We start from the raw sequence: 27,111 nt of genomic DNA, 5'->3' as shown, positions 1-27,111 counted from the left end.
CGAGAGTCACGAGCTCTGAGAGAAAAATAATTACCCCATTTCTGATTAAAATGGGAAACTCCTTATTTTTAGTGACCCCTGGTTCTAGATTCCTTGACAACATCCTCTTCCTGTCAAGAACCAATCCTAGCCCCACACCCCAATATCTTGTTTGTGTACATTAGGTTGCCTCTCTCCCTTCCAAAGAACCCTAGCCTTCCCAACTTTCTCTCATAAAACAAATTACCTATAACGAAGATTAGTCTATTGCACAATTTCCAAAATGCTTCCATCACACTAAAATCCTTTGTGACTGAAGGTGACCAGTATTGTACAGTACTCCAAATGAGCTCACTGTTTAAGTGAACCAGACCCTTCCTAATATTGAAGATAGATACAATATTCTAGAGTAACCCAGCGAGACAGGCAGCATCTTTGGGCAGTAGGAATGGGTGGCGTTTTGGCTTGAGACCCTTCCTCAGGGTCTCGACCCAAAACGTCATCCATTCCTTCTGTCCAGAGATGCTGCCTGTCATACTGAGTTACTCCAGCATTTTGTGTCTATCTTCAATGTAAACCATTCTGCAGTTCCTTCCTACACACCACCCTGATATTGTATTCAATTACCCGAGCCATAAAGAATGACATTGTGAATTTTCCTCATTATTTGCTGCACCTGCTCTGGAGCCTTTTGCAAATCGTGCTCCAGGGCACCCGAATCCCTCGTAGATCTGCAATCTCTCACCAGTTAAAGAACATTGCTTCATTTTTTCTTACTCCTACCAATCTAGGCCCGCTTCAGATGAACCGAGAAGAATGTTCAATCCATGCCGGTTATTCTCGCTTCGCAGAGAGAGGGCTGAAAGATCGAGTTGGCTGAGGCTGTTTAAAACCATAAGTATTTAGAAAAAGCAAATGAGGGGGAAACTGGATATTTTTAAGATGCCTTCCCTCCAGTGAATTCTCGCTGTGGGGGGATTGAGGCTTGTTTATTTCTATAGTGTAACGTGAAGTTAAATTAAAAAAATATATATAGCCTGTCATCAGGGGTTGGAATTCACTTTCTGAAATGGCAGGTGTTGCAGGATCTTTCAACATGGAACTGGATAAATTATTAATAAACAATAAATGTAGATTCAGCTTCCCACTCTCTCTAACGTCTTCTGATTCAATGAAACAACTTGGAGAAGAAAGCAAAACTATTGAAGATGTAATTTCAAAGACAAGAGCTGATCCTATCATTGAGCTCAGGGACGTTAATTGTGAAGCTCCTGGCTGTTAAATTTGCAAGCCAAACCTTGAGGAACAACCCATTGACAATGCCTACAGAGTTCTGATGGTCACAATCACGGTCATCCAGTAGGAATGGGTGGCCACAGGCTTGAGAGCCGTCCTCAGGGTCTCGAAACAACAGCTCATCCATTCCTTCTGTCCAGAGATTGGGGCCTGTCATACGGAGTTACTCCAGCATTTTGTGTCTATCTTCAATGTAAACCATTCTGCAGTTCCTTCTTACACACCACCCTGATATTGTATTCAATTTAAGGAGCCATAAAGAATGACATTGTGCTTTTCCTCATTCTTGATGGTATGCACTGGAAATAGCTAGACAAGTCGTGCTCCAGACACCTGAGTCCCTCGTAGATCTCCACCATGCTCTCACCAGTTAAAATCTGAAGCATACTTCATTCTTTATTACTCCTACCAATCTAGTACCAGAATGGAGTGAAGTAATCCAACTGTTATTACGTTGGAGGAGAGAATGACTAATACCCAGTTCAGCCCATTGTGCTGTTTCCAACCAAAATTGTGATGACTCGAAAACAGTCTGTGTTTCACGAGCACTGAGGATCAGATAAAAAAAAGTACATCGACTAAGGAAATGAGGCAGGACTAAGGCAAAAGAACGGGCTGCTAAATTTATTTAAAAAATACGGAATGAAACAGGGTAGGAATTCAGTTTCTGAAGATAGATTTTTTTTGCAGGATCTTTCAACATGGAACTGGATAAATTATTAATAAACAATAAATGTAGATTCAGCTTCCCACTCTCTCTAACATCTTCTGATTCAATGAAACAACGGAGAAGAAAGCAAAACTATTGAAGATGTCATTTAGAAGACGAGAGCTGATCCTATCATTGAGCTCAGGGACGTTAATTGTGAAGCTCCTGGCTGTTAAATTTGCAAGCCAAACCTTGAGGAACAAACCATTGACAATGCCTACAGAGTTCTGATGGTCACAATCACGGTCATCCAGAGAAGACCGGCCTCAGGATCTGTGCCGGCCTCAGGAGATCCAGCACCTGACAGCCTGGTGTGCCAACAATAACCTCGTCCTCTCCAAGAAGACGAAGGAGATTATTGTTGACATCAGGCAGACCAGAGGAGGCAGTCAATACCCCCATCCATATGGCGGGACTGAGGTGGAGCACGTTGTCCAGCTATAAATTCCTGGAGTACACATTTGATTGAGGAGGATTTGTCCTGGTCCCTCATGAACCTCCAGCTGGTAAACATTGTTTAGCAGCGCCTTATTTCCAAGGTCTTTGACAAGAAACCACATGGTAGGCCAATGTTGACCAGGTTTTATCCAGAGCGACCTAGCTGAGGATTCAAAACCACCTGCATGAAAGTCGGAAAGCAGAAGGTGCTGCGGATAGAGGACTACAACGAGGACAAGTGGTGTACTACAGGGATCGGTGCTAGCTCCATTGCTGTTTGTTATTTATATTAATGCCTTGCATATCAACATAGGTGGCATGGTCAGTAGGTTTACGAATGATACTAAAATTGGTGGCATAGTGGACAGTGAAGAAAGATATCTGCGATTATCACGGGATCTTGATAAACTGGGCCCATGGGTTGAGGAAGGGCAGGTGGAGTTTAATTCAGATCTTCTCTCTTTCTAATTTTTTTATTTCTTTATGCACAACTACTACAGACTGACGCAAAACTGCATTTTGTTGTACTTATACTTGTATTTGTGCGATGACATTTAAGTTGAATAGAATTGAGCACGATGAAGGTGATAAAGCAAGTGGACAAGGTGGTGACAAAACGTTTGGCACATTTTCCTTCATCAATCAGTGCACTAAGTACAGCATTTGGTACATCATGTTACAGCTGTACAAGATATTGGTTTAATTTAAGTTAGTATAGCGATTGAGCATGGAAACAGGCCCTTCGGCCCACCTAGTACACACTGACCTTCGATCACCCATGTACCTTAGTTCTATGTAATCCCACTTTCTCATTCACTCCCTGCTCACTAGGCAATTTACTGAGGAAAATTAACCTATAAATCTACATGTCTTTGGGAGGAAATTAGATCACCCAAAGGAAACCCACACGGTCACAGGAGAACATGCAAACTCCACACAGACAGCACCCGAGGTCAGAATCAAACAGATTTACAAAGGATTTTACCAGGTCTGGAAGGCTTAAATTATAAGGAGAGACTGGATAGGTTGGGTTCTTTTCCCTGTAGCTTAGGAGGATAAGGAGTGACATTCTAGAGGTTTGTAAAAATATGAGGGATATAGATAAGGTGAATAATCAGTCTTTTTCCTAGGAATCGGAGTCTAAAACTGGAGAGCATAAATTTAAGGTGAGAAGGAAAGATTTAAAAGGGTCCTGATGGGCATCTGTATCATACTGAGCATGGTAAGGACCCAAGAGATCACAGTATTCTTGAGAATCGGTCTTCCTGAGTGGGTCACAGTACCCAAGAGGATCACTTTACTTTGGAAGGCAGGGTGCCCTGGAGGGTCACAAAAGAAGGGATAATTTGACTGTTCGTGTGAATATGTTAACTTATGGTTAACGGTCCTAGGTACCCTCGAGAATACTGACACCAGTAGGCAGGGTATCCCCAGTGTGCAGGATGTCCCCGGTGTGCAGGGTATCCCCGGTGTGCAGGATGTCCCCAGGGTGCAGGATGTCCCCAGGGTGCAGGATGTCCCCAGGGTGCAGGATGTCCCCAGGGTGCAGGGTGTCCCCAGGGTGCAGGATGTCCCCAGGGTGCAGGATGTCCCCGGTGTGCAGGGTGTCCCCAGGGTGTCCCCAGGGTGCAGGGTGTCCCCAGGGTGCAGGGTGTCCCCAGGGTGCAGGGTGTCCCCGGTGTGCAGGGTATCCCCAGGGTGCAGGGTGTCCCCAGGGTGCAGGGTATCCCCAGGGTGCAGGGTGTACCCAGGGTGCAGGGTATCCCCAGGGTGCAGGGTGTACCCAGGGTGCAGGGTATCCCCAGGGTGCAGGGTGTCCCCAGGGTGCAGGGTATCCCCAGGGTCCAGGGTGTCCCCAGGGTGCAGGATGTCCCCAGGGTGCAGGGTGTCCCCAGGGTGCAGGTCCCCCAGGTGCAGGGTATCCCCAGGGTGCAGGGTGTACCCAGGGTGCAGGATGTACCCAGGGTGCAGGGTGTCCCCAGGGTGCAGGGTGTACCCCAGGGTGCAGGGTGTACCCCGGTGTGCAGGGTGTCCCCAGGGTGCAGGGTGTCCCCAGGGTGCAGGGTATCCCCAGGGTGCAGGGTGTCCCCAGGGTGCAGGGTGTCCCCAGGGTGCAGGGTGTCCCCAGGGTGCCAGGGTGCAGGGTGTCCCCAGGGTGCAGGGTGTCCCCAGGGTGCAGGGTATCCCCAGGGTGCAGGGTGTACCCAGGGTGCAGGGTATCCCCAGGGTGCAGGGTGTACCCAGGGTGCAGGGTATCCCCGGCGTGCAGGGTGTCCCCAGGGTGCAGGGTGTCCCTGGTGTGCAGGGTGTCCCCAGGGTGCAGGGTGTCCCCAGGGTGCAGGGTGTCCCCAGGGTGCAGGGTGTCCCAGGGTGCAGGGTGTCCCCAGTGTGCAGGGTGTCCCCAGGGTGCAGGGTGCAGGGTGTCCCCAGGGTCTGGGGAGTCTCCGGGTTGGAGTCCCTATGGTGCAGGGACTCTCTATGGTACACAAAGTCCCCAGGGTGCAGAGTGTCCCCAGGATGCAAGATTTCTCCAGGGAGGAGTCCCAAGGGTGCAGTGATTATCCTGGGTGCAGGAATCCTCTAGGGTGCAGTAGTATCCAGGGAGCAGTGAGTACCCAGGATACAGGGAACCACCAGGGTACAAGGAGCCCCCACGGTGAGGGAACCTTGAGGGTGCAAGGTTCCCCAGGGCATGGACAGTCCCCAGGGTGTAGGGAGTCTTCATGTTGCAAGAAGCCTCCAAGGATCAAGGAGTCCCCAGGGTGCTGGGTTTCCCATGAGTGCAGGAAGCCACCTAGGTCCAGTGAACTGAGTGTACATATTTACATGAATTTATATATTCTTAGACCCTTTCACACCTCAACTGCTCAAGAAGCATAACAAAATAGGATCATGCTTTGTTATTTATAGATCAGAATTTAGATTTAAATCAATGGGAACTTTTCACATTATTTATGCTGGCCTGCAGCGTTTCTTGTTAACCTGCCTGACTCCATAACAAAACAAGATTAAGACAACCTTGATTACTTTATTTCTATCTTTGGCTTGATTTGGATTCTTTGACTACCCTGGTAATTACAGCCAAAAGCTTAGATTAGTTACTGTGCGAGTTTCAGAGGCCATCGTGATCCAGAGTCCCCACATGTATGGCGTGCTTATATATAGAGGTGTGCGAGTTTGGTCATTGCCATTAAGTTCCATGCACATTCCAACAGGACTTCTGCAGAACTCAGTTGCTGACCGTGTGTAGACACAGACCAGCAGACCACGAGACAAATGAGATCAGCTTCACAAGGAAGCGGTCTGATCCAGTTAAGGGCCAGAGAGTCTGGAGCACTGCTGGTCATTAACAGGTCACAAAGCTAAAATATGTCCCTCACTCCAACCACTTACCACCTGTTGCAGGGGAACTCCAGCAACATAACCCCTCCAATCATATCCTTGAAGTGCCCACGGCACCACCCCACCCCCCCGTCCATTTGATCAAATCTTCACAATTGTTGTGACACCATTACCCTCCCTACACTTTACCTAAACTCTGCGGCTCTTCACATCATTTATTCTGTTCACTACCAAGATACACAACTACCGGAGTTCCTCCGTTAGCTCTTTATCGCTGGAGGAACCGTCTTTGTGTGCACATTGTGCAAGATCTACTCTCATGGACCTACTCTCGTGAGCGGATGGCCATGCATGAAGCATGTGCGCAGTGTGACAGGGGTCAGTGCACCAACCAAGGTCGGAACAATTTGGAAACATAAGGATGAAAGGTCCCAAACCAAAACATTGCCTATCCGTGTCCTCCTGAGATACTGCTTGACCCGTTAACTTACGGCAGCACTTTGTGTTTTTTGGGGGGAACAATTTCTCAGGCAATATACTTTTTGTCTACATTGCGATTGTGTGTGTACATGTGGGTTTGTATGCATAGGTGTGTGTTAGGACTGAACTGTCTCATTAATTTGATTCAGTTGTTTGAGAACAAAGCAGATTGATTCAGGCAGGGCAAAAGACATTGTCTATTTGAACTTTAGTAAGGCATTTAACATGGTTTTGAATGGTAGGCTGGTCAAGAAGATTAACACATAAGATCCAAGGAAAGGTGAATAATTGGATCTAAAATTGGCTTTGTAATGGGAGGCAGATTGATGATGGAAAGATGTTTTCTGATTGGAATTCTGTGATTAGATTATTACTAGGACCTTAACGCAACCAGATGGACAAAAAAGAGGTAAAAGGATGAAGATGAGAGGATGGAGATTTATTGGAGACGAGGGGGAGTTTTTGTTTTACACAGAATGTAGTTAATTTCTGGAACAAGCTGCCAGAGTAGGTGTTTCAATCAGATACAATGAATGCATTTTAAGGACCTGTGGCATGACAAGGGTATGGACCTAATGCAGGCAAATAGGATTAATGAAGATGGGCATAAAGGTTAACATGAATGTGGTGGGCTGAAGGGCCTGTATCTGTGCCATGTGACTCCATGTCTCTATAATTCCCAGAAGTGCAGACATTTCTAGCACGGGAATTGCCCTTTTGCCGCATTGCATCCTATCTGGGGAACTGATTCAGTCTATTCCTACAGTTCAGCTTCCGGTCACAGCAGCAACTACATTTGACCAGGTAACTTGTAAATCTTTGCCTCCACCTCCATTTCTGACAGTGAGTTCCAGACTCCTACCACTATCTGATGAAAACCTCTTCCTTCAATTCCCCTTTTAACCTTCTTCTAATTACCAAACATTGTAGCAGTAGGAAAGATATCCTTCCTGTGCACACTATCCTTGATTAAATAGCTTCCAGGATTCCAATCCCTTCTCTTAAAAGCTATAATTAGCCATGGCAAAATTCTTCAGAATCTCCTGTGCACCCTCGCTCAGCAACCTTCTGGGCCAAGCAGAATCACAAAAATTGGATCGCAAAACAAGTTGTAAGTATTAAAGTAGACAGAGATGACAGTGTTAATCCTACTCAATCAGACACGAGAGCCATTGCCAAGACTGGAAATTCTCACATTCCCACAATATACAAGAAAGCTCTTCAATCCTCTTCAGCCTCATTGATCTACTGTTCTACAATTGCTTGCAGAAAGGATAAATAGAGATCCCTATATGTTGTCAATAAAAGTGTGTTTTAATTGCCAGGAACAGTAGTTGTTGGGAAAAAGAGAGGAAAGCAGGGAAGCCACATGAGATTGTGTTTAGAATATTACTTGTATTAAGCACTCCATTTTGTGGCTGGAAGACAGCTCTGACAGAAACAGCTGAAATAAGCAGAATCTGAAACACATCCAAAGTCAAATCAGCTGTCAAAGCTTTTTATAGCTCATATAAGCTTTCATTAACAGATATCACTGACGCAGCAAGCTTATGGTATGCTGACATGTCAATGTAAACCATGGATGCATCGCAATAAAGATAGATAACATTTAGGACTTAAACTGCAAGTAAAATAACCATATAATTTTAGTCAGGTGGCTTGGGGAAAAAGTCCTAAATTGGAGAATTGGAAATCCTATTGCAAAGGGATATCTGGAAAGTCGGATGCTTTTAAAAGTGTGATAATGAGAATTCAAGGTTTCTGTAATTGAAGGGCAAGGCAGGTAGGAACCCTGGATGATGATAGAAAGCGAGGGACTGCTCATGAATAAGGAGGCATGGGTCAGTGTAGAGGTACCCTGCGTGGACTAGGCGCCGAGAGAACGAGGGACCCGGTGTGGGGGAGGCGCAGAGAACGAAGAGGGACCATTAGGACCACACTGAACACGTTGTAACTTTGTCGACACCCTATACGTGGCGACTCTCTGTGTCTGCTACGCAAAACAAAGAATTTCAATGTGACATGTCACATGTGATAATAAAGTATCATGCATTAATTCATTCAGAATACTGAACGTGTCTATTGTTATGCATCCATTTAAGAAAGGCTGCAAAGAAAAACATGATAATTATAGACTAGTAAGCCTAATATCTGTGGTGTGAGAGTTACTGGAGGGATTCTGAGGGATAAGATATACATGCATTTGGAAAGGCAGATTAATTAGGTCTAGTCACCCTGGTTTATGCATGGGAGATCGTGTATCACGGATTTGATTGAGGTTTTGAAGAAGTAACCAAGAGGGCTGAGGAAGGCAGAACTACAGACTTAAGGGCATGTCCCACTTGGCCGTCATTCGCGCGCCATTTACGCGTCCTGCTAGCGTGTGGGTAGCGCATGACGGGCGCACGGAGTGGTGTGGAGGAGAGTGGAGTGGAGGAGTGTGGACTTCGACCTGCACTAAATCTTCATGCGCCACCGGCCTGTCGCGTAACTGACGGCCAAAGTGGGCCAGGCACAACACCCTGGCGTGGCGCAACATCTCACCTCCAACAGCAGCAGAAGCAGGCAAACGATCGGCGAGCTCGGCCTGGTGCTCACGGCCGTTGAAGATCCGGATCCGCCCCCACTCCTACTCCCAGAGCAGGGCCAAGACGATTGGAGATTGACACAAAATGCAGGAGTAACTCAGCGGGACCGGCAACATCTCTGGAGAGAAGCAATGGGTGACATTTCAGGTCGAGACCTTTCTTCAGACTGAAGAAGAGTCTCAGCCCGAAACATCATCCATTCCTTCTCTTCAGAGATGCTACCGGTCCCGCTGAGTTACTCCTGCATTTTGTGTCTATCTTCAAATGACGACACGCGCTCCAGATGGCTGTGCGGACGCATGATGACGCGCGCGACCGTCGCAGGTCAGTCACTACCAGCCTGTCGGGTAAATGACGGCCAAGTGGGACAGGCCCTTAAGCCTATATTGTCTTCAGAAGGCCTTTGATAAGGCTCTGCATGATAGCGGACCAGTGACTAGCGGAGTTCTGCAGGAGTCGGTGCTGGGGCTGCTACTCCTCACGGTGTATATTAAAAATTTGGATAAGGGGATTGAAGGCTATGTGGCAAGGTTTGTGGATGATACGAAAATAGGTGGAAGGGCAGGTAGTGCAGAGAAAGCAGGGACTCTGCAGAAGGACTTGGACGGGTTGGGAGAGTGGGTAGAAAAGTGGCGGATGGAATATAGAGTTGCAAAGTGTGGAGTCGTGCATTTTGGTAGTAGGAATAAAGGCGTAGACTATTTTCAAAATGGGGAGAGAATTCAGAAATCGGAGGTGCAAAGGGATTTGGGCATGCTGGTGCAGGATTCACAAAAAGTTAATCTGTAAGTCGAATCAGTAATAAAGAAAGCAAACTCAATGCTAACATTTATTTCAAGAGGGTTTGTATACAAAAACAGAGATGTAATGCTGAGGTTCTATAAGGTGCTGGTAAGGCCGCATTTGGAGCAATTTTGGGCACCATATCAGAGGATGAATGTGCTGGCTCTGGAAAAGGTCCAGAGGAGATTTACAAGAATGATCCCAGGAATGAGTAAGTTAACCTATGATGAGCGATTGTCAGCACATGGCCTGTTCTCACTGGAGTTTAGAAGAATGAGGGGAGACTTCATTGAAACATACAGAATAGTAAAAGGCTTGGATAGAGTGGTGTGGAGAGGATGTTTTCACTCGTGGTAATAGAGGACTAGAGGTAATAGCCTCAGAATTAAAGGACGTTCTTTAAAGATGGAGATGAGGAGAAATTTCGTTAGTCAGAGGGTGGTGAATTTGTGGAATTATTTGCCACAGAAGGCTGTGGAGGCCGTCCGTGGATATTTTTAAGGTAGATATAGATAGATTCTTGATTAGTACAGGTGTCAGAGGTTATGGGGAAAAGGCAGGAGAATGGGGTTAGGAGGGAGAGATAGATCAGCTATGATTGAATGGCGGAGTTGACTTGATGGGCCAAATGGCCTAATTCTACTTCAGTCACATGACCTTATGATAGGCTTCTCTAGAAGGTTAGATCGCAGAGGATCCAGAGAGAGCTAGATAACTGAATAGAGAATTGGCTTCAGGGAAAGAAGCAGCGAATGTTTTTTTTCTTGGGCTGTAGGCCTGTAACCGGTGGTGTGCCTCAGTGATTGGTGCTGTATCCATTGCTATTAAACATCTATATCAATAATCTGGATGAGAATGTCCAAGACATGATTAGTAAGTTTGCAGATAGCACTAAAGTATGTGGTATCACAGACAGTGAAAATGGTTATCAAGAATTACAGTGGGATCTTGATCAGTCAGGCACGTGGGCCGAGGAATGGCAAAAGGAATTTAATTCAAACAAATGTAAAGTTTAGCATTTTGGGAGGTCAAACTAGGGCAGCACCTTCACAGTGATTGGTAGGATTGTGAGGAGTATTGTAGGACAAAGGGATCTCGGAGTACAAGTACACAGTTCCCTGAAAGTGGCGTCACAGGTAGATAGGGTGGTGAGGGTGGCTTTTGGCATGTTGGCCTTCATCTGGCAGGGAAGTGAATATGGAAGTTTTAATTTTATGATACACTTGTACAAGGTATTCATATCGTGTTCAGTTTTAGTAATGCTCTTATAGGAAGGATGCAATTAAGCTGGAAAGAATGCAGAAATATTTTACAAAACTGCTGTCAGGCTTCGAGGGCCTGAGCTATAAGGAGAGTTTGGGCAGGCTATGACTTTATTCCTTGGAGTGTACGAGGCTGAGATGACCTTACATAAAATCATGAGATGGATGCACAGAGTTTTTGTCCTAGGGTATGGAATCAAGAATTAGAGGGCATAGGTTTAAGATGAGAGGAGAAAGTTTCAATAGGAACCCAAATGGCAGCTTTTTTACATAGACAGTGCTAGGAATATGGAACGATCTGCCAGATAAAAGGATGGAAAAGGATCAGAGTGAAATGGGCCAAGTGCAGCGAAATGGGACTAGCTTGACAGGGCATCTTGGTTGGCATGAATGAGTTGGGCTGAAGGGCCTGTTTCTCTGCTATATAACTATACTACTGAGCTCACTAACTATACCAAGAGATCTCCTAACAGGGTTTGCAGGCTCGAGTTATCGGAAGAGATTGTACAAAGCTGGGGCTTTTTTCTTTGGAGCATAGGAGGCTGAGGGCTGACCTTATTGAGGTTTACATAATCTTGAGGGGCATGAATAAAGTGAACACTCACAACTTTTTTCCTAGGGTAGAGGATTCTATTCAATTAGGAATATGTTGCCTCGAATAGCAGTGGGAACAGATTCACAAGAACATTTCCAGATGGCGAGTTTGCCCTTGACTCATACTCGCAGCATGGACGTCACAAGGTCGTAGGAGGTCGTAGTTAGGTCATAGCAGGCCGTGATGCTAGTCGTAGTTACCCGTGGCATCATGTAGGTCGGGGCGTTTTTCTAGCATGTTGAAAAATGTCCACGAGTAAAAAAGGTCATGAATTGGGTTGTGAAAGTGGGACAGGCCCCTAAATAGTTGGGAGAGAAAGAGGATTCACAGGTAACTCTGAGGGCATGATAGATCACATGGTCACCTTCTATGCACCATTATTCTAATTTTAACAATGTCTTTTAATATGTCTATAACTCTGCACTGGGATGGCTTCAATCACAATCTTTTGGGGTAAGGGCAACATGTTCTTCAGATGTTCCACTCGCTGAGTAAAACATTGCCTTTGCACTCACTGGGTGGGATCACATCTGAAAGAGGGCTACTGTTAAAAGCTTCAACAGAAGATCAGTCTGAAGAAGGGTTTCGGCCCGAAACGTTGCCTATTTCCTTCGCGTACTGTGTTTAGTTTTGGTCACCCTGCTAAAGGTAGGTTGTTACTAAGCTGGAAAGAGTGCAGAGTAGATATACGAAAATGTTGGCTGGACACAAGGGGCTGAGCTACAGGGAGACGTTGGGCAGGCTGGGACTTTATTCCTTGGCGCACAGGAGGTTGAGGGTTGATCTTATGTTTAGTTTAGTTTAGAGATACAGCGTGGAAACAGACCTTTCAGCCCATCAAGTCTGCACCGAACAGCGATCTCCATACATCCTACACGAACTAGGGCCAATTTATGCCAAGCCAATTAACCAACAAACCTGTATGTCTTTGGGGCGTGAGAGGAAACCGAAGATCTTGAAGAAAACCCATGCGATCATATGAAATGCACAAAGTCCGTACAGACATCACCCACAATAAGAGGACATACATTTGTTGATAGGGGCAAAATTTGACGAACCTGAGGGGAACCTTTTTCACACCGAGGGTGGCGAGTACATATAACAAGCTACCAGATGAGGTTGTTTTGGAAGGTACTGTAACAGCATTTCAAAGACACTAGCATAGAAACATGGATAGGAATGCTTTAGAGGGATATGGGCCAAATGGGACTTGGAAGATTGGCCTGGACAGGTTGGGCCAATGGACCAATTTCCATGCTGTATAACTCCATGATTTTAAGTAATATTTGCATCTGAAAAGTTCCTGGCAATAACCATCTCACTACTTAACCTTGACATTCCAAGGCAATATCGTTACCATTTCCTGCACCATCAACATGCTGAAGATCACCACTAACCAGACACTCAATAAGAACAGCTCAGAGGCTGGGTATACTGCAGCAAAAAAAAAATCTTCCTGATCTCTCTAAGTTTTTCTACAATTAAGTCAGTGATATGCAGCCGGGTTGACCAGTGGCTCATCTACCATCCCAGACATTCATTCAAACAAAATTTCATTCAAACGTTTGTTTGGTTGAATGACAATAAAAGGCATTCTGCTATTCTATTCTTGATGACTAATGCACAGCAGCTTTATTGTGTTATCTGCATTATGCACTATTTCTCCTTGTCGAGGCTACTCTGAAAGCATCTCCCAGTCCTGGAATGTCTACCACCAAGAACAGGAGCAACCAACACATGAAACTTTCTTTAAGGATCCCCTCAAAGTACACACAACCCCCGCATGCCAACATGTTGCCAATTTTTCCTGGTAGCTGGGTACAAATCTTCGACTCCATACTCAGAGTTACATGGGATTACTTTCAGTAGTAGGATTCCAGAGATGCAAGAAGACAGACCAACACCTTTACAAATGCAATCAGAAACAGCTTTGCAAGCAATGCCCAGGCTTTGAAAATGAATTTAAACAATAATGCCATGAGCATTAACAGGTTACTCATAGAATCCGTGGAAGGATCTTTACTCTGCCTACAGCCGTGCTGTGCCAACCCCAAGAGAGCTTGACACAAATACTGAGCAATTGAAATTGGATGAGTGAAATAAAAACAGAAAATGCAGGAATCACGCAGCTGGCCAAGAGTCAAGAGTCAATTTAATTGTCATGGCTGGCAAGGCACAGTCTGTAAAGAACCAATTTTACTTCGGAGTCACGTGAGTGATTCCGTGAAGATCCCAGCTCAGTGCGCAGGTGCGGCATAATCGCACAGCTGTGCAGAACGCGGCCAGCGGGAGTCGGCAGCTCCCGCATCCAAGGACGTGAGGTAAGTACTTACCTTAATCGGGCCTTGTGGTTTTTGCTCCAGGGGGAGCAAAGTAGCAGAGGAAGCGGCCCCCGTTCGACTCCAGCGAAGGAGCCGACAGTGGAGGGGGAAAGGCGCAAACGGGACCGCACAGACTGCGGACCGCTGCAGGGAGCTGCGCTGATGCCGGTCCGCTGAACAGCTGTTTGGTTAACAGCAGCGGACCGGCGGGAAATTTAAAAACCCGACCGGCAGCCCTGCAGACTCCTGACAAGGAGAATCGCCGCCCGGGAACCGCTACAATGCCGCCTGAAAAACGGCAGGCAGCCTCTACATACAGGTAAGACAAAAACCTTACCAATTTACAGGTTCTATAGGAATCAACTTCCTCCAACACTGGAACAGGTTGGAGACAGCAAAAATAAGTATGTCTGTCTCCCCAAGCCAGAGGAGGCCATGGAGTTTTTAAAAAACCTCCAGGGAAAAGGGGGCACTGGCTGAATGCCAAAGGAGCTGACACTCCTACCTCAGTGCTATTGCACTAGCATCTCCCTTATCGAGGGATTGATGCAACAACGGAGTTTGAGCTATGCCTCCTCCAATGTATAGCACACCCTTTTGCTCCCTCTTTTGAGGCTAGCTAAGGAGGCCAGGGCTGGGCTGGCTTAAACGCTGGGCAGGCGGACGAGAACAGCAGTATGCCAGGGGAGCAGGATCAGGAAGAGCTACTGGGTGTCGTGGGCCACTACATGGCTCCTCCACGCGACCATCTTCCCAACAAAGCCCTGCAGGAGTAGGCCTTTCTAGAGGCAAATCTGCAGGCAGCTGGGTCAGCAGACTCGCAGACAAGAGCTGAATGCAGCGAAATCTGAAGCTCCTAACAGAAGGGTCAAGATGTCACCGCCTTTGCTTGTTTTCCCACGGATCATACTCACCTGGCAGGCGAGACGCCATGATCACCAAGGTGGTTCTCCCAGGATGAGACTATCCCGTTGCACTACGAGGGTGCTGACGCCTAAGATGTTCCCAAATTTGGGATACTCGACTAACATTGGTGCATATAAGACCTGCCCGCAACCCCAAGTATACGGGGCTACGCAAACCGCTGCTGCGGGACGAGAGGCAGTTAAACCTGTGCGCCTCATGAGGGCAGGCCATGGAACGAGCAGGACATCGCATCCAACACCCAGCTGGCAGCACCCCTCGGCATCCACCAGCAATATCAAACTAAGACTGGTGAAAGCCTGGTGACCGCTTCACATTACCCCCAAAGTTCTTTTTAGACAGGGGCCCAGAGCGGAGCCGTGGGAAAATGCGCCGCCCCATCGACAGCACCAGCATACCAGCAAACTAGGCCTTCATGAACACAATAAACATGGAGGTAGGTAGTCTGGTTCCTCCCAGTTTACACTAAATAAGGGTGTTCTACTAACTGCAGGGGGGAGCATTTACACTTGTTGATAAAGCATGGGTGCAGTCACAAATAACTAATATATACTCAACAGTATTAGTGCATATAAACTTGAATTCAAATTGGGCATATTACCGCCAGTTCAGCATGCGCCCAAAGGGCATTTTTCTCCCTCTAAAAAGAGAAGTGAGAAGGTCAAGCTGAACTAGAAAGGCTCATTACTAAATGGATCATGGGAGTAAACATGAACCATTGGAATTGTATCGAATATATTCACTAAAACTACAAAAGATGGTGAATGTAACATCATCATTGATCTAATATCACTAAATAAATCTGTTGAGTATATACACTTTAAGATGGAGACGGGTTTTGTCACTGCCAGACATCTGATCTCCAAAGGATACCTTATGGCGAGCATTGATATGGAAGATGAAAACTATCTTATACCCATACACTAGGATCATTGTAGATACCTAAAACAAAACATTTTACCTGGATAATGGATATCCCGGTTAGGGCAACTATGGGAGTATAGAGCATTCCCAATGGTCAATCTCAGCCCCAAACCATTATAACTATTTAAATAGCCATGAAAATATTAAGAAAACAATTAAATTGAATTTGAATCTAATCATGGCATATATTGGATGATATCCTCATATTAGGGGAAACAAAGGGATTAGCTGTGGCAGCAGTTCTAGCTACGAAACAGCTCCCTAAAGCACTGAGGTTCATCCCACGCCCAGATAAACCAGTATTGAAGCCATTAACTACCAGGATTATCTGGGCTTCAATATCATTCCATCCATATGACTGTTACTCTGCCAAGGTGCTTGGGTCACTATAATCTAATCATGAATGTACCCACTGAAACTATATCACAATTACAGTGGTGGGCAGACATATGTTGGCATAGTTTTCAGCCCTATTATTGTCACCAATCCCAACTTGGTTATTAAAAACCGATGCCAGTACTTTAGGCTGGGGAGCAACTAAACTCCATATCCAGCACAGGTAACAGATGGACCAATTCAGAATCATCGTTACTACACACACCGGGCATCAATAATTTGGGATTGGTGATCGCCTATTGGGCTAAAAAGCATATGCATTTCAAATGCAGCACGTACATATGCGGTTACGGATTGATAATACTATGGTGGTGGCTTATATCAACCATATGGGGAGCACATAATCACTATCGTGCAACAAATTGGAAACAGATCTGGCAATGGTGTGTCAAAAGACATTTTAACTATCAGCTGCCTATTTCCTAGGAAGCTAGAACAGTGGGAAACACCACGTCACGAGTAAAATTTATGATAACATTGAATAGATGTCAAACCCTAAATATCTGCTAAAGGTATTAAGCAGTTTGAAAGCCAGATATCAATTTGGTCGCACAAGACGGAATCACCAGTAACCTATGTATGTGACTTAGGAACCAGAGAGGCAGCAGCGATAGATGCCTACACGCTGGAAGGGGGAATTTCTGCTTTGCCTTCCTTCTGCCTCATCAGTCGGGCACTTCGTAATACAGATGGGTTCTGTCTCCGAGATATTGAACGTGCCCGACTGGCCTACACAGCCATGGTTCCCAGTTCATCACGACACGGTGGGCGATTCACCTATGGATTTCCCTAGTGGACCATGGTTGCTGACTCAACCCAGTATCAGGCACAAGCCACCCATGCCAGGGAAACATCAAACTCCTGGGTGCAGGTTTTAAATAGACGTTACCAGGGACTGGGATTATCCAAAGGAACCATTACCACCATGTCGGCATCCCTGCGAACAGTCACCAACAATACAATACAATACAATACAAATTTATTATCATTTGAGCCCCAGTGAGACTCAAACGAAATGTCAAGAGCTAACATGGGTAAAATACTGCCACGACGCAGGGACAACATACCAAACTATTCAACCACTGACGTATTGGAGTTCCTGGAACATCTACACCATGACTAAAAGGTGAGTTACAGTGCCGCAAATACAGCATGGAGCGCCTTGTCTGCTTATCTAAAACAGCATGACAGCAGAGCTTGGGATCCCATCCACTGAAGATAACTTATGAAGGGTACTATAATAATAAGCCCCAAATACCCAGGTATACCCATGTATGGGATATTGGTGTGATATTGACATATCTCAGAGAATGGCACCAGCCAGATCCCTTAGCTTGCTCAATCTATGTTAAACGCCCATGCTTATGGCTCTCGTATACGCTCACAGAGTCCAATCACTCCATAAAACTAGACTGGATAACATGGTGATTACCCCAGACGCATCACGTTCATATTCTAGGTCTGGGAAAATCTAACTCGCAGGTATATGGGACTAGGCGAGATTATGAGTTCGGCACGGACTAGTAGGGTCGAGATCGCCTGTGTTTTTCCGTGCTGTAATCGTTATATGGCTATATGGACCAGGAACGCCCAATTCAATGGTGGGATTCCGGGCCTACCCACCAGAGTCCAGGTTGAGTGTGGTGACCCATCTACTACAATATATAGACACAACCCACAATCTTAGAGGGAGAGGGAAGCCTATGGGTCAACCACAGAAACCCCAAGACGGGGTACGAGCCAAACCACTCCAAGGTGGCTCAACAGGTACTGAAAGCTGCCGGAATAGATAATAATACATTTTAATCCCATTCCACTAGGGCAGCATTGATATCAGCGGCTGAACGAATGGACATCCCGGTTGACCACATTCTCAATACGGCAGAATGGTCAAGGGAACGACGTTCAGAATATTTTATTGTAAACCGTTGATAAACCTGATTTAATTGCAGGAAGAATATTACAAACTGCAATATTAATTTAAGCTCAGGGGAGCTCTTTATGTTGTTATTGTTAACAAATACCTTTCTGTTTCTTGTGAAAGCAGATCCACGGGTTGATTACGATAACACTTCCTCCCTCAAAAACTTCGGCAGCGCGTGATATAAAAACTGTTACACGGTTTGAAATCACAGACCTTTGAAGTCTTCACGGAATCACTCACGTGACTCCGAAGTAAAATAGTAAGATTAAACGAGTACTTACCAGTATGAAGTTTGATCTGTATTTTATGAGGAGTTACGGTGAGGTATTACGTGCCCTCCGCTCCCACCCTCAATATATAGATCAAACTAATAAACTGGAGTCTCATGATCTTTACTATCTTACTTCAAATATTGTGTCTATCCTGTGATTTCACACCGCTGCTTCGAAGTATGCCGCACCTGCGCACTGAGCTGGGATCTTCACGTAATACCTCACCGTAACTCCTCATAAAATACAGATCAAACTTCATACTGGTAAGTACTCGTTTAATCTTACTATTAAAGTTCCAGGTCTGGGACCCTTTAATAGAATGGAGAAAGTGGGAAAATAAGTTAGTTTTTCACTTGTAGAGAATGTGGAGGGATGGAAGGAGCAAAGGGAATACCTCCCAGAGGATGAGACTGAACAGGTTAATGTGCCAATTGGTAACATACTGTGCTTTGTCGTCTGCCTTATGTGTCGTTGCAGCCCAGGCCTTACTAAAAGAGAGAGAAAACTACCAGTCAAAATCACCAGTTAATGACTGGCAGAAATAGCCAATTTTGATACAGACCGAAAGTGCAGGTTACCTAAAGTTGGAGAATTCAATATTGAGTGCAGAAGACCGCAGCGTGCCGGTCAGACAAGGTGTTATTCGTCAAGCTTGCTTTGAGCCTTATTATAATAGTGCAGAGACCCATAGACAGATAGGTTAGAGCTCCATAGTCAAAGCACAATGCAGATTTAGCCCAACTTGTCCAAGCCATCCATACTAGTCCTACTTCGTCTGCTCATTGCCTCATAGCACTCCAAACCTCCCCTATTCATATACTTGTCCAAATGTGTTTTAAATACCGTGATTGTTCTACCATTTCCTCTGATAGCTCGTTCCCACCCTCTGTACGTTGCCCCTCAATTCCCTTTTAAATATTTTCTCTCTCACTTTAGATCTATGACCATTACTTCCCAACCCTGAGGTATAAACTGTGCTGTCACCTTATCTTGTGCCCTCGTGATTTTATATATCAATGGTATATAATGGTACTCCCACACCCCATGCTGTGTGGAAAAAAGACTCTGCCTATTAACAGCCTCGTAAATTTATTTTGCACCCTTTCCGATTTGATAACATCCATATAGCTGGGCCACCAGAACAGTACACAGTGCTCCAGAGGTGGCCTTACCAATATATTGTACAGATATAATATTATGTCCCAACTCCTGTATGCAGTACAATAACGATGAAGACTAGTGTGCCAAACACCACCCTGTTCACTGCGTTGCCACTTTCATGGAAACAACCCTAGGTCTCTGCTCTACAACACTCCCTAAGGCCCTATGAGTGGGACAGGGAATAATATTGCCAAAATTGGAAAATGTTTCCAAAGACACATATTCTTCAGTTACCTGACTATAAATATTTGCCTAGTGAAAGAGCCTAGCTATCTGTCCCTATCTTTTGCAACTTGTCAGTACACTAACATCCTGCTCCTTTCTGTATACATTGAATCACTCCAGCTGCTGAAGAAGAAGCGTGATAACATTTAATCACAATTTTAAAAACATTCCTGGAATTCCATAAGGTCACTCCCTGGGACAAGGCAGATGGTAAATCCAGAGTAGCTGAAACTTTGGCGCTCCAGCAAGACAATCCCAGCCTGGATTCTTAGGATCAACTCTTTTCAACAAAGAAGAATGTGGGTCTAAAACTGACTGACTGCAACATTGGTAGAGACACCACATTTAGTGAGTAACTAGTTGACCACCTGATATGCCTAGACTGTGAACTGGGAATAGTCTAATGGGAGGGGGTTGTAAAAGAGGTGAGGGTGCAATTCGACAAGACATCCTGGAGGACACATCCCGTGAGGGAATATGGGTGGAGCTCAGGCATAAGAAAGGTGCAATCACTCTATTGAGATTATTATGTAGAACCACTGGCTACCAGGAAATATGAGAACAGATATGTAGACATTTCATGGAAACGTATAAAAGCAATAAGGGTGTATAGTGGGTCATTTTAATTTCCCCAATATTGTTGAAATTGCTTGAATCTGAGTCCATAGCTCCCTGAAATGGCAAAACCAATGGGTAAGGTGTTAAAGAAGCTTTATAACATGGTTGTCTTCATCAGTTGGGGCACTGAGATATAAAGTTGGGATGTCATGTTGCAGATAAATAAAAGTTTGTTTAGGCTGAATTTGGAGGTTGTATAGGACATTCCCTGGATTAAAGTGTATTAGCTGTAGGGAGAGGTTGGACAAATTTTGATTGTTTCCTTTGGAGCATCAGAAGTGGGAAAGTTTAGAGGAGATTTACAAGGTTTAGCTTGCACAGAGATGTAGAACAGTGCCTGGAACACACTGGAAGCAGACACAATAACAAGGTTTAAGAGGCATTTAGATAAGACACATGAACAGGCAGGAAATTGAGTGATATAGACCAGATATAGATAGACAGAACTAGTTTAGTTTGTCATCATGGTCGACACAGAAATTGTGGTTCTTGAGCTGTACTGTCTAGATCCTGTGCCCAAATGTTTTCCATACAACAATGATAAAGAGTAAACCTATTATAGGTGATACATAAAATACATAATAAGAGTAGGTGGTATCTAAGGTACGGGCAGAGCCAATCAGGTGGCATCCGAGATAAAAGTAGAAGCAGGTTAGTGGTGTCTTGTGCTTCTTGTTTTATCTGAGATGGGAGAGTTGGGGTAGGTGGTATTGGTTCTCCCCTTATCTGAAATACAAGTGGGTATTGCATCTTAGATGAAGGCTTGGAATCTTGGTTGGTGATATCTGAGTTAAGGATGGGCAGGTATGTAGTCACAGGTCGTATGTAGAAACCTAGGCTGCAGACCACATATATTTTGGTCCTTTGTTCAATCAAATATGGAGCCTGTGGCCTAGTGCAAGCTCTCCTCCAATTCTGGGCACCCTTAAGGTCACAGCAGCTAGAAATACCCAGTCTACATGCAGTAACACAAACAATACCAAAGCATCCAACAAGGGCAGCACTCACAATAGTTTACTTGAGCAATCAAACTACATGGGCTGCTTCTGCCATGTAAAGGTCACCTCTCCTCCCAAGCATCTTCAAACTCTTCACATTCATGTCATCCTCCATAATATTTCAGTCTCTTGACTTCAACCCTCTTGTTCCTGGGTGCTACTTTCCACAATCCATGCACACCATGCTCACTCTTAGGCACACCTCCCCTGCCATTCAGAGCAAAGAACATGTTTAGTAAGAATGAGGCTCAGTGTGTAACAGCTGCCCGATCTTGCTTTGGAAGAATTTGTGTATTTCTAAGTTGTCCTGCAGCCTGATTAGTTTGAAATGGCCGATTTTATAGTTCTGGAATTGTATGGTGTTAGCCAAGGAGAGAAGGAGAATGAAAATGTTTTCAGGGTTGTTATCACTTCCAGTTCTCCACAATCGACAAAGAAGGATCAGACTGCAAAAATAGTAAGGAATATGGAGTAACAAACAGTAAGAAATTAGCCTTGACCACAACATGTGTTCGACAGGATGGTTGGCCTATAAGCAAGTAAAAGTCGATTGATTTCAGTTGTACAGTTGTGGAAGAGGGAACTAAAGGGAAGGATACATTCACCTCAACTTATATTTGTTTAATGTTTTATTTGTTTATTTGTGTTTTATTTACTTTTTATTTAATAATTTTCTAAATCATTAACTTATTTATTTTGTTTTTTAATTATTTATTTTATTAATAATTTATTTCAAATTTACATTCCTTCTTAAGTCATAAAGAAATGAGTGCTGAAAACTTTTTGCAACTTACAAAGCAAGGGTTGGGTATTGCCAGTGGCACTTTAGTGATTGGCTTCCACACTGCATTACCAGAGATCCCTGATGCCCTTTCGACCACAGTGCTGGCGTCTGAGATGTTTTCAGGCAGAGATGAAGCCTCCACATCAGCATCTAGCCAATACTGGGCTGAACAGACCATAAAATACATGGTCTGAAATGACAAAATATGATCTGAAGAAGGGTCTGGACCCGAAACGTCACACATTCCTTCTATCCAGAACGGCTGCCTGTCCTGCTGAGTTACTCCAGCATTTTGTGTCTATCCACAAAATACAGAGCTTGAACACTGCAGGAGGACCAGGCCACAACCTGTGTCTACCGACTGTATGTGCCACAGCTTAAAAATAAATTATGTACAGTAACTCATTAATGTATGAAACAGTTGTTTAGCTGAACAGGATTCACTTGAAAAGACTGTGTGATTCATGATAGGCCGTTTGGTTCAGTTTATTCTTATACCAGAAAACTGCATTATGACGGTGGGAAACAGGTTCATAAATCAATGATACATACCTAATGGCTCAAAGGTGTTACAGCAAAAATTGGTAAACGAGCATTTGTAAATCGAAACATTTCTGTTTGCCTGCTTTACACAGATCGTTACATGACTCTTAGATTTAAGATTATTTTTTTGATTGGAACCCAATGCTTGTATTGATTTTGTCTAGTCAAATGCACACCGCCCTGACCGCATTCTCATTTTGCTGCTGTCATTGGGAAGAAAGTACAGGAGCCTGAGAACTATGACCTCCAGGTACAAAAACAGCTTCATCTCATCATTACAAATCTCTTGAACCACTCTGAACAACATTAGACTCTATCTACTACCTACAAGCACCGAACAACCAAGAACTTTTTTCTAATAACAATGTACTTTAGCTTGCACTTTCATCATATGGTTTACCTGGTATAACAGGCTATATATTTATATTAATGTACAGTTGTGTTTAATGCACCTGTAAAGGTGCAGCAAGGAAGAATTTCATTGCTCTGTTGGTGTACATTAAACCCCCTTGACTCTTGAAGAACCAGGCAACTGGGTGATGCGAATCATCAAGACAAGTTTCAAGCTGGCTGCAAAGGCCCTTTTGGCTCTATGTGTGATCCTAGACAGACGTTTATGCCCTAATTTAAGTGTTTATACTTGGTGCCCCATTTCAAAGACCTATTGGTGATGCTGATTCACAGAACAGCAATCTGTTCATTATTCCAAGCACTAACCAAACCAATTTTATTTAAAATAGCACGTGAGATGATACATGAGCCACAGAGTATAGATCCCATTTAATCTTCTGAATAACTCCTGGCCTTGGAAAGGGTAATAAAGGCTTACCCAAATCTCCTTGACAGATATCAGTTCTTGAGGCTCCACCAATGATGAACTTTGGATTCTCACAGATTTCCTGACAAGGAAACAAAACTTGATTAGCTTGGCCCATCAGCAATGAAAATATTGACTTCATTCAATGGTTAAAAATCACACAGATATGGTAAATTAATTTGCTACTTTAATTTACTTTTGAGGAAACTGGAACAGTCAGGAGAAGGTAATGCAAATACTGAACAATAACTACTAGAGGTTGAGATTGAAAGAAACTCTTGTACTAGCACAGTAGACAGGACTCCAGGAATTGGGGAATCGGGGATTCCTGGAATCCTGAGGCAGCAGTTCTGTCTACTGTGTCACGATGCTGTTCTTTTATCCTATTTGAATCCCACTTTTTGAGAATAAACTAGGATTGACAGTCATGAGACAAACACCACTGGATTTACTGAGTAGACAGGTCCTGTTTGTGCTGTCGTACAGTATATTAAATACTACCAAATCAACTAATAGTGCTTAATGAAAATTGACTAAAACTGCACATGCTGAAAATCCTAAATAAAAGGAGAATACGTCTGAACCACTCTATAGATCGGGCAGCATGAGAAGAGCAAAAAATAATTAATATAGCATTTCCATTGGAAATGGAGGGGTGGTCACTGATGGTGGTTGGGACTGGGAAATGTAGTTTCTGAGGCCGTTGACTGGCTTTCGACAGTCATGACTTTAAGCGCGGAAACTTTCCCCTTGATTCCCAATGAGCTCTCGAGCGCCGCCTGAAGCTACATTGTCAGACATTGCCCTGATGCCATTGCCCCCTCTGGTCTCTTTCTGGGGATCTCAGATACAAGCCAGGTCATCGAGTCATACTGCACCGAAACAGGCCCTTTGGCCCAACTTGCCCATGGCGATCAAGATACCCCATCTATGCTAGTCCCACCTGCTTGCATTTGGCCCATATTCCTATTGACCTTTCCTATCTATGTACCTGTCCAAATGCCTTTTAAATGTTGTTATCTCACCTGCCTCTACTACTACTACTTGTCCTCCTAACACCTTCCGTGAAAGAATTACCCCTCAATTCCTATTAAACCTTCCTCTGTCACCCTAAAACTTATGTCCTCTGGTTCTTGCCCCTCTGGGTTCCTCTGTGCATATTAATGATTTTATTCACCATTAAAATCCTCTTATGCCCCTGTCCCACTTAGGAAACCAGAAACTTGGAGGTTGCACCCCACCCAGGTTTCTGTGCAGGTTCCCGGTTGCCGGAGGTTGCAGGTAGTGGAAGCACGTAGGGGGACTGACAAAAACCTCCAGGAACCGCACGGAAACCTTGGGTGGGGCGCAAAGTCTCCAGAGGTTTCCGTTCAGGTTTCCTAAGTGGGACAGGGGCATTAGCCTCCTGCGGTCCTAGTTCACCCAACCCCTCCTTATAGATCAGGTCCTCAAGTCCAGGGAACATCCTTGTAAATCTACTCTGCACTCTTTCCAGCTTATTGACTCCCTTCCTCGGGTCGGGTGACCAAAAATTCCAAATGCAGCCTCACCAACGTCTGTACAACTGTAACATAACATCCCAACTTCAATACTCTTGACTGTTTAAGGCCAATGTGATTCGTTTATTTCACGCGACAAAAAGTAGGGATGTCCACGGCACAAACAAAGGCTGATCTGACATAAGCCCGGCTATAGTGCCCCAGACATGCGCTCCAGAAGTGCTGTCCCAGTACAATTACTGCAATGACATTCACATAGCCTTGTGAAAACTGCCTGTTTACAAAAGCAGAACATATTCAATCTGGTCATCACTGGCCCATCTTCATACTACAGCCAGTGATGGAGAAAGTTTAATCATCAGTACAATCAGACAGGGTTCATTCATTCATCACTTGCTCACTTTTGACGTGCCATTCAATTACATTAATCAGGATGGCCTGACCCCAAACAAACACAAAGAGTTGTTCTGGGAGAGTAGAAACAAGATTCTGCAGATGTTGGTTAATACACAAATGGACACAAAGTGCTAGAGTAACTTATGTCAGGCAGCATCTCTGGAGAACATTGATAGGTGAGTTTTGGGTCGACACCCTTCTTCAGACTGGTGGTGGGGAGGGGAGGGGGGGGGGGGCGGGGGGGGGGGGGGGGGGGGGGGGAGAGCAGAAAGCTGGAAGAAGGTAGAGGCAGAATAAAGCGTGGCAGATAATAGGTGGACACAGCCAAGGTTTTTTTATTATTTTATGGAACAAGGTCCATAGATAAACGCAGAAGAGGTGATAGCTCATAACGGACCTGAGGATGCTTTCCAAAGGCCTGGGAAGTGTTTGAGGGCCATTCACAGCTGCTAACCTTCCCCTTCACTTTCCACTTTCTCCATCTTGGATGCTCTAAAGTCGTAAAATTGTGAAGCTAGAGGAAGGAAAGTAGCAGCGGGGGAGGGGGTGAGGAGAAACAGATGGGAATCCAGGTGGGGCACAAGGGAGGGGGTGAGGGTTGAGAAATGGGGGGTGTGGGGGAGAAAGAGGGAGGTGTGGGAGGGTTAGTGAGTTAATTAAAATTGGATAATTCAATGTTCATACCATTGGGTTGTAAGCCACCCATGCGGAATATGAAGGTCAGTGTGGGAAGGGAAGTTAAAATGGTTAGCAACCGGGAGATCCAGTCGGCCTTAGCAGACCGAGCACAAGCGTTCAGCCAAACGGTTGTCGAGTCTACACGGTGTACAGGAGGCCACATCAGCAAAACTGGATGCAGTAGATGAGGCTAGAAGAGGTGCACATGAACCTCCGTCTCACCTGGAAGGTCAAGAGCTTGCCCTTGGCATTACCGCAGCATTCAATCTATATCCCAGTGGGTTCCCAGTGAAATTGAAATCAATGAGGATTGAGAGAAGCTCCCCATTGCCCCCAGTCAGACCCAGCAAAAGGCAGCGTATGCTTGCATACCCAGCAAATCACTGCTGGTGATCCTCAGGGGAGCACCTTCAGCTGCTTCATCAGCAACCATCCCTCCATCCTGCAGTCAGAAGTGGCACTGGTCAGCAACAAACAGAAGGTAATCAGCTTCATTCTCAGATCCTCTAAAAATGACACAGACCGTGCCAATGTGTGGGAAAACCCGAATAACATCACTCTGGCACAAAGCATTCGCATTGCACAAGTGTCAGGTGATAAACATCCCCTAGAGGAGAGGCGTACAAACTCCTTATGAAATGATTACCATCGCTGTGTCGTGCACCGAGTCCTGATCTGGGACCACTACCGATCAGAGATAGAACAAGATCAGACCACACTGAGAAAGTCATAAGATGTCTCAGCAGAAGCCTTATAAAAGTCTCTCCACTGCCAACAAGGCTGGAATTCCCTGCCACAGAGGGCAGTGGAGGCCAAATCACTGGATGGATTTAAGAGAGAATTAGATAGAGCTCTAGGGGCTAGTGGAGTCAAGGGATATGGGGAGAAGGCAGGCACGGGTTAGTGATTGGGGATGATCGCAATGAATGGCGGTGCTGGCTCAAAGGGCCGAATGGCCTCCTCCTGCACCTATTTTCTATGTTTCTATGTTTAAGAGCCAGGGTAACATTTATGAGGAATAAACTAAACTGAACTGACTGGTAGAGGAGCGATGGAGGACACCGACAAGATCATCTGGCCAGGCTGGCAACTCCAACTCCAAACTCAGTGCCACTGTCAGGAAAATAGGCATTTATGGCCAAATTTAAAATTAATATTT

At 45.0% G+C, this 27,111-nt stretch overlaps 1 protein-coding gene across 1 annotated transcript in view; it reads right to left on the bottom strand.

Annotated features, from left to right (window-relative positions):
• capn3a (calpain 3a, (p94)) overlaps positions 1–27,111 on the bottom strand; it is a 91,550-nt gene that overhangs the window by 60,250 nt on the left and 4,189 nt on the right. Inside the window, exon 2 of the mRNA XM_055640938.1 lies at positions 23,392–23,461. Coding sequence (XP_055496913.1) covers positions 23,392–23,461 — 70 coding nt within the window. The remainder of the gene's footprint in view (positions 1–23,391; positions 23,462–27,111) is intronic.

The sequence above is a fragment of the Leucoraja erinacea genome, chromosome 9 (genome assembly GCF_028641065.1).
Source record: "Leucoraja erinacea ecotype New England chromosome 9, Leri_hhj_1, whole genome shotgun sequence".
Classification (NCBI taxonomy): domain Eukaryota; kingdom Metazoa; phylum Chordata; class Chondrichthyes; order Rajiformes; family Rajidae; genus Leucoraja; species Leucoraja erinaceus.
This window is presented reverse-complemented; position numbering and strand designations above follow the sequence as displayed.